Genomic DNA, 9,044 nt, shown 5'->3' with positions numbered 1-9,044 from the left:
AACCATATTGTAAGGAAAGCATTATATAATGTTTGGATTCGGTATAAAGATTTGTTGGAAAATAAAACCCCTAGGTGGCTGTCACCAATGGAGGCTAAGGAAGTTAAAAAACTTAATATGGAATCTAAATGGCCAAAATATTGGGAAATTGTAGAACAAGAAGGTGGAAATGTGAAATTACAGAGTTATGAGAAATTGAAGTTTAAAGTAAGAGATTGGCTACATTATTATCAGATAAATGAAGTTTTTAAACGGGACAGGAAAATCGGCTTCCAGGTGGAGAAGTCAAAATTAGAAACAGAATTGTTAGAACCCAATACGAAGAATCTGTCTAGAATGTACAACTTGCTGCTGAAATGGAATACACAGGATGAAATGGTTAAATCAGCTATGATTAAATGGGCACAGGACATTGGTCATGACATTATGTTTGCTGACTGGGAACAGTTATGGACCACCGGTATAAAATTTACGGCATGTAATGCCTTAAGAGAGAATATTATGAAAATGATTTATAGGTGGTACATGACCCCAGTCAAGCTTGCAAAAATTTACCATTTGCCCAATAATAAATGTTGGAAATGCAATGAAACTGAAGGTACTTTCTATCACCTTTGGTGGACGTGCCCAAGGATTAAGGCCTTCTGGGAAATGATCTATAATGAAATTAAGAAGGTGCTTAAGTGTACCTTTCACAAAAAACCAGAGGCTTTTCTCCTGGGCATGGTAGGCCAATTGGTGTCAAAGAAAGATAGGATGTTTTTTATGTATGCTACAACAGCAGCGAGAGTTTTACTAGCAAAGTATTGGAAGACACAAGAACTACCCACACTGGAAGAGTGGCAGACGAAGGTGATCGATTACATGGGATTAGCAGAGATGACGAGCAGAATCCGTGACCAAGGGAAAGAGACGGCGGAAGAAGACTGGAAGAAATTTAAACTTTATCTTAAAAATATTTGCAAAATTACTGAGTGTTAAAATGTCATGGGTAAAGCATAACAGATTTGCAGCGATAAATGATTGGATAAGAGGAAAGAAAGAGGTTAAAGAAAGGAACTAATAATAATTTGGATCAGGGGTTGCTGGAAAAAAGTTCAAAACAGAGATGCAGAAAAGGGGGGCATGGGGAAGTCGCTGAAATTGGGTATATGAAAAAATCTATGAAATTATACATGTTTATATGTTTGTTTGTTTGTGTTTGTCTTTTGTATTGTTTTATATTATATGTGGAAAAACCAATAAAAAATTTTATAAAAAAAAAAAGAAAAGTCAACACCTTGACTTTTACCCAGAATAAAAAATACTAAAAATACTAAAAAATAAAAATACTAAACAGGTAACCTAACTCCTGGGGGCAGTGAGAGATTTTACTTTCTTGGGCTCCATGATTCACTGCAGATGGTGACAGCAGCCACGAAATTAAAAGATGCCTGCTTCCTGGGAGAAAAGCAATGACAAACCTAGACAGCATCTTAAAAAGTAGAGACATCACCTTGCCAACAAAGGTTCGTATAGTTAAAGCTATGGTTTTCCCAGTAGTGATGTATGGAAGTGAAAGCTGGAGCATAAAGAAGGCTGATCGCCGAAGAATTGATGCTTTTGAATTATGGTGCTGGAGGTGACTCTTGAGAGTCCTATGGACTGCAAGAAGATCAAACGTATCCATTCTGAAGGAAATCAGCCCTGAGTGCTCACTGGAAGGACAGATCGTGAAGCTGAGGCTCCAATACTTTGGCCACCTCATGAGAAGAGAAGACTCCCTGGAAATGACCCTGATGTTGGGAAAGATGGAGGGCACAAGGAGAAGGGGACGACAGAGGACGAGATGGTTGGACGGTGTTCTCGAAGCTACAAACTTGAGTCTGACCAAACTGCGGGAGGCAGTGGAAGACAGGAGTGCCTGGCATGCTCTGGTCCATGGGGTCACGAAGAGTCGGACACGACTAAATGACTAAACAACAACAAAATTGGCAACCAATGCAATTGTCTCAGCACTTTCTGTAGGACCCATGGTTGGTTGGCATTCATCTTTCTTGGGAGACAATGGAAGATTGTGTTTATACAGGTGAAGTCAAACCATTGGAGAGTTACAACATGTTTTGTTGCAGCTGGGACAGATAAAGGCATCTGGTTATGCTGATGGAGGTGTGCCATGGAGTTTTTTCTCCTTGTGTTCCTCCCAGCAGCCATTGATCCTCTGGTCACTGCTGTGGGTACATGACCTGACTGTCTGTCTCCAGGCAGTCCAGGATTCCCAGAGTTAATGTTGCCAACTTTCATGTCACATGTGTTATTTCTATGGTCTCCTATTCTTTTACTAAGATTTTTCAGTATTTGCCCCACAACTGAGTTTCAGGAAGAGCCATTTGATGATTTTGGCTAGTATTTCACAGTATGGTGAAATTCTAATGAATTCACACATTCAATGCCTATCCCACTCAGAATTTCCCCAAAACAGCAACTTCATTTTGCATATGTGTTCATAGCAAGAACAACTCCCAAAAGAGATCTATCTCCATGGATGAATACTACTGATAGGTTACTTCTGAGAAAAGAAGCGTATTGAGATATTCTTTAATCCCAAACAGATCAAATGAATATCTTGAATTACACCAATTGATGTGATTCCTGATTATTTACTGCTGTAATCCTTTCCCCTTCTTCAAATTACTTAAGGGACTTAACAGATCTGATTGAATTTCACTTAGAGACTCCTCTTGACTAGGGATGCTGGAGAAATTTGTTGAAAATAGGCTATCAAACAGCTACTGCATGCTGTATGTAAATAGATCTGCACATTGCTTTGCAATGTGCATTATTTACATATTAAGGAGGTAGAATTGTTCCTCTCTTGATATTGTGTGTCTATAAGTTGCTCAGTAAGAAAGATATAGTGTGCTCCCTCTTTTTTACAATTTAGTCTAGAAAATGCTGAAGAAACATGTGTGAATGTTGTACACATACTGTATGCCCCATCTAAAATTTCTACAAATGCTTCCAAAACCCAGACTGCAAGTGAGTTTATAGAGTGGAGTGAGATTTGAGCCAACACCTTCCAAATTTTCCACTCCCACTCTTAAATTTTATACTACCCCAGGCATGTTTTCCATGTGGAAATCTGTCTCTGCAAGTATATAGATTTTGAATGCAGTATCTCATTTTTAATCATGTCCTGGTGGCATACACAAGAATATAAACTTCCCATTAAGGCTTTGCACAAAAGTGCATTGGAATAATATTTCAGTTTCAGTAACTAGCTTTTCACAGAATTCTATCAGCAAATGTTATCAGGTTGGAAGCTGGTTTGACTTGAACAATGGCACGCATTGGACAATGCAGCAATCAACTCTGACATTTTGCTAACTTGGCTATAAAAGTTTCAAAAGAGAAATGGACTGGATTGGCCTTCAAGAAAGTTTTGTTGAAAAAAATGTGTAGTAAGCTTCAGTTTTCATTTTTTCACGTTTCAGATGTCATTTTAAATCAATGCATGTCATTGGTGTCAATTCCAGGGGGCCCTGCGGGTCTGGGCACCCATAATTTTTTTGTTGTGGGTGCCTGGCCTCTGCCCCCCGCCACTGCCACCATGCACTGCCAGCTGCTGGCTGCCATCTTATCTCTGGCACTCCATGATTCTGAGATGCATCTGCAGCCATAGCGGGTCCCAAGAGAGGCCCCGGGGTGGAGGCGCAGTCGCAGGCCCAGTGGTTGCGCCACCGCCAGATGTCATGATATTGCAGTGTGGTGCCCCCTGAGCACCCACAGTCTGTGTTAACCCTAATTGTGTTTGTCCAATTTGCAATGCTTTTCTGTATGACAAGCAGAGCACCATTCCACCTGATGTATTTCTCTGGTTTGGGATATGAAATGAGATTCTTTGCATCATGTCTGGTCAGCAGCTCACAGCAGGCAGCTGCCCCAAACTTAACAGATAGTGGCCCTCACATGTTTTGTCCTTCTGACAGACAGCTGACAACCAAAGATTGTGAAAGGGGAGCATCAACATTCAGCATAACTTCAGCTAAATGAGGGAGGACAAGCCTGGAATTAACTAAAATTAATGTGTACCTAGACAACCCCTTTGTAGATAAAGGGTTTGGGGAAAGAACAGGGAGGGTTTGATTGACTGCAAAATAGATAACCTTTCAGCAACATTCATTTGCACCTTACTGTTTTTTGCAGCTTTCAAGAAATGGGTGTAACAGGTAAGTTTTTCATGTAACACAATTTTCTGTATACAGTATTGCTTCACCATAATGAGGTGTTAAATTCAGACAATGCTTTCCATATTTCAGCAATCAATAGACATGCAGCAAGAAGAAGGTAATTTGACTCCCCCACGCCCAGCAAGCCACTTCTGGGTTTATGAGAACAATGTGACTTGTTACATTTAGGAAAATCTCATTTATACAAGCACACTATACAAAGGGGTAAAAGGCAGGAAAAAATAACCAGAACACAAATTTTGATAGTATGGCTAAGGCAGCAGTATGAGATCATAAAATATTTGCTAGGATAACTGCACAGAAGAAATGTATCATTTGTAATTTAGCACTTAGCAAAAGATAATGTAACTTTAATATTATTAGGGAGGTGCCTCAAAAGTCTATTGGTGGCAGTGGTATTTAACATAGACTTGTACACTGGAGAACTACAGAATTACAACATAATTGCTAGCTGAGTTGATTCTGGAAAGTTCGCCGCTTAAGAAATGTTTGCATACTGGCAAATCTCACTGTAGCGTTCTGTGTAAATTATCATGCTTCCATGCTGTGTGTTTTCCCAATTCACATTTACTCTGGATGGGTTTACTAGCACTGACCGTACACAGCTGTTTCTAGATCCTGAAGGGCATTTTGAGATTGATTAACCATCTGCTCATTCTTACTCTAACAGCCGACTAACAACAACATAAGGGAATTTGTCTTAAATAATCTACCAAAAATGTGGGCAACACAAACATTCGTTTCCCAGCAGCTGCTACCATTGGTGTTTCCGATGCCACTTTCTGTAAAAGGATTTGGATTCGATTTGAGTTTTGCGAGTTCTTCTGTACAACATAAGGTTTGAAGTAACAACAACAACAGCAGTGAGATAAGGAACCCATTCCACAAACCAGTTAAACAAAAATATTGGATTAAAGCCATTATTGCTTCCCCCCTTTTGCTTGCCAACCCCTTGTTTTTTTTTATTTATCCTTGATTTTCTCTACCCCTTTTTTGTTTTTTGTTTGTGTTAGTAGCTTATTGTATTGTAATGTCCATGTTTGAGATACCTTGAAGCCATGCAAACATTTTAACTAAGTGGTGCAGCAACTGCTAGAACATTTGCAAAAGCAAGCAGGGTCTGGTTTCAGATTGGATGGGGGGGGGAACCATGTGTTGAGATGCCTGCATCTCAGGGGGTTGTTTTTATTTTATTCTATTGTTAAATTATTGAATTAAATGCATACGTTGGGGCAATTTAAGTGATTGTGCTGGAGGATAAGAGCTAACATTGAGAACGGAATTCACCCCTCCCCCAAGACCCGGGAGCGATCGGTGAGAGAGCCTGCGGAAGAGGCATAAAGACTTTGACAGCTGTCAAACTAGCTGTCAAAGTTGGGGAAAAAAGGGAAACTTTGTTTTTGCTGTCTTTGCTGGTTATATTCGCTACAATTTGGTAACAAATTGTTAAAATAAAGAAGAAAAGGCTAACTTGGCTTTTGGGCTGGAATTGGAAGACATTAAGAAACTAGAATCCCTCTAGAGGGGGTTTAGGACATTACAAAAATGGCTGTAAGTGGAAAAATACTGGCTGAACTGGAGAAGACCTTCTCTCTTCTGGGAAAATTGCAGGAACAGACTTATGTTTTGACTATAAGCGTTACAATACTGAAGGGAACAGTAAATAAAGTTGCTGAGCCTGGAAGGGACTTGACTCAAGCTCCTGCAGATGAACAGGAAAGCTTTGTAGTTGACCTAAAAATCGCTACAGCCGAACAAGAAAAGAAATTTGAGAAATCTGAGAATGTGATTAAAGAGGAACATGATGATCTGAAGGAAAAAGAAGGAGGGGCTATAATGCCACAGATGGTTGAGGAGAGCCAGAGGCCGATTAAGATGGATATAAAGGAAAACAAGATCAGGATGATGGAAATTTGGTCTGAATTGAAGAATTTCAATTCTTTTTTTTCTTTTTTTTCTTTTTCCCCCTTTACTTTTTGAAAATCCCAATAAATATATTTTTTTTAAAAAAGGAGAGGTGATTGTGATAGATGCACAGGGACGGAGGAAGGGAGGTGCGGTGGGGGCGAGTCACCCTGGGTGTCACCACTGAGGGGGGTGACAAAATGCCAGGCGGCACTCACCTTGGGGCCTACAGTACGCCCGAGCCACACCCCGTGGTGCAGCCCACTCTTATGGGCAGCCTGCCCTGCCACCCCAGGGGCCCAAGCGGCTTCCTCCACCACTGTAGATGCCATCCTAGGAAAAGAATCTGGGCAGGCAAGATAAGACGGTTTATATGGCAAGGAGCATTCTTAGGAGCTAGTCACTAGTCCTAACCTTTGGGCTTCTGCTGAGTGGTGGAACCCACTCTGAAACCCCTTTGAGTTTGAGGTCTCTGGATTAAATTCAAATGTACACAAATATTCAATTCAAGCCATTAAAAGGAAACATCGCATGGTGCCACTCACTACAGTTTAATTTAATGAAAGGCTTCTTTATGGCTGGCCTCAACTTTCAGTCAACCTGACCAATGAACTTCATAAACTTGTGGTTGTCCCGGTATTTGGAGATATTGCTTGGGTTCCAGGTTACGTCCAGCCAGGCCAGGATAATTCTAGGATCCATAACAGCCATAAAAAAGTCCAAGTACCTCCGACAGGCTCGAGTCATCCACTGCCAAATATTTTCCTCATTCTGTGCCTTTTCTTGTTCTTCCAGGATACTCTTAATCCAGTCCAGAGTTGCCTGGATCTTCTGGATCTTCTTCAGCGTTCGCTTTCTTTTATATTTGGTGTGGTGTTCGATCATCTTCAGGGCCTTGGGTTGCACTTCCTTTAGCAGGGCATTGGTGTCTTCATCATAATCCCATATACAGGCTAGCGCAAGGTCTTCAGCAGCTGCTTCCCAGTGACCCAAAAGCATATGTGCTTTCCCTCTCCACTTGTAGGCCTGTGCACCATCAGGGTTGAGCTCGGATGCTTTGTTGCAGTCTCTAATGGCAGCATTGGGCTTCTGCAATTTGACAAAGACACTGGCTCGGTTGGCATACAGGAGTGGTGACTGGGGATTCAACTTGATAGCCTCTGTAAACAGATCAATAGCATTCTGCAGTTCTCCTGCCTCTAGGAAAGCATATGCCTCCTCCTTCTTCTCCTCAGCTTTGCTTTTCATATCATTTGTAACCTCCACATTTTCGTCTCCCATTTCCTGGGCTTCATCTTCATCTGGTTTGATCATTCCATCATCATCCAACTCTAAATCACTCTCCTCACTGGTAAGCTGCTCGGGTGGTTTCCCTTCCTCTTTACCAAGTCTCAGAGGAAAGGCTTCAATTCTCTGGAAACCCGAAATGGTGTCCCCCATGCTCTCCAACGAATCTCTTAGGAAGCTCAGTTGTTTTGCTCTCAAGAGCGTTGGATCCTGTTTGTACAGATTGAGCAAAGCTTGAAGGTCACCAACATTTTTAGCATCCATGGTGCCCCGTCCAGCTAGAAGCTCGGATGACCAGCTGGATACAGTAAACTGCCTCTCTTAGGGCAAATATTTTTTTTTAAAAAGTAAGGCTCATGTACAGACAGTGGTTGAATTAGAAAATCACTTCTATTATGGAGGAGAAAAGGGCCTCATCTCTCATGTCTCCCTCCATGTGGTCCCGCTGCTGTACTTTATCTAAAGCCGCAGAACTTTGAAAGTATCAGTCGCTATGGCAGTTTGGTTTATGTCAAGTTCTGCTGATGTCATACATTATGACATCACTGCAGTGTTGAAGTTGACTTTCCAGGTATTGTCAACTTAATAGTTGTTGTTTTTTAGAAAATGCTGCATTAGAATGTGTATCTATGCACATCATCCTTTGTTGTTGTTGTTTTAGTCGTTCAGTCATGTCCGACTCTTCGTGACTCCATGGACCAGAGCACGCCAGGCACTTGTTTTTTTTTTTTTAATAAAATTTTTATTAGTTTTTCAACATATATTATAAGACATTACAAACAACAATACACAAACAAACAAACATACAAACATGTATAATTTCATAATCTTTTTTTCTTATACCCAATTTCAACGACTTCCCCATGCCTCCCTTTTCTGCATCCCTGTTTTAAACTTTTTCAGCAACCCCTGATCTAAATTACTTATAAATCCCTTTTTTAAACCCTTTTCTTTCCTCTTATCCAATCATTTATCGCTGCAAATCTACTATGCTTTACCCATGACATTTTAACACTCACTAATTTTACAACAATTTTTAAGATAAAATTTAAATTTCTTCCAATCTTCTTCCACCGTCTCTTTCCCTTGGTCCCGGATTCTGCCCGTCATCTCCGCCAGTCCCATATAGTCGATCACCTTCGTCTGCCACTCTTCCAGCGTGGGTAGTTCTTGTGTCTTCCAATACTTTGCTAGTAGAACTCTTGCTGCTGTTGTAGCATACATAAAAAACGTCCTATCTTTCTTTGACACCAATTGGCCTACCATGCCCAGGAGAAAAGCCTCTGGTTTCTTATGAAAGGTACACTTAAGCACCTTCTTAATTTCATTATAAATCATTTCCCAGAAGACCTTAATCCTTGGGCATGTCCACCAAAGGTGATAGAAAGTACCTTCAGTTTCATTACACTTCCAACATTTATTATTGGGCAAATGGTAGATTTTTGCAAGCTTGACTGGGGTTATGTACCACCTATAAATCATTTTCATAATATTCTCTCTTAGGGCATTACATGCCGTAAACTTCATTCCGGTGGTCCACACTCCAGGCACTTCTGTCCTCCACTGCCTCCCGCAGTTTGATCAAACTCATGCTGGTAGCTTCAAGAACACCATCCAACCATC

General features: G+C 40.8%; 1 protein-coding gene across 1 annotated transcript; it reads right to left on the bottom strand.

Annotated features, from left to right (window-relative positions):
• Positions 1-6,669: 6,669 nt before the first annotated feature.
• Positions 6,670-7,906, bottom strand: LOC128399672 (putative protein FAM10A4). The gene has a single exon (XM_053361332.1). The coding sequence runs from the start codon at positions 7,683-7,685 to the stop codon at positions 6,726-6,728; it is 960 nt and encodes a 319-aa protein (XP_053217307.1). The 5' UTR covers positions 7,686-7,906; the 3' UTR covers positions 6,670-6,725.
• Positions 7,907-9,044: the final 1,138 nt, after the last annotated feature.

This window comes from Podarcis raffonei, chromosome 13 (assembly GCF_027172205.1).
Source record: "Podarcis raffonei isolate rPodRaf1 chromosome 13, rPodRaf1.pri, whole genome shotgun sequence".
NCBI classification, from domain to species: Eukaryota; Metazoa; Chordata; class Lepidosauria; order Squamata; family Lacertidae; genus Podarcis; species Podarcis raffonei.
Note: the sequence above shows the minus strand (reverse complement) of the source record. Positions and strands in the feature narration are given on the sequence as shown.

Coding starts and splice junctions, on each gene's coding strand:
- LOC128399672 (XM_053361332.1), bottom strand. CDS start 7,685: ATGGATGCTAAAAATGTTGGTGACCTTCAAGCTTTGCTCAATCTGTAC.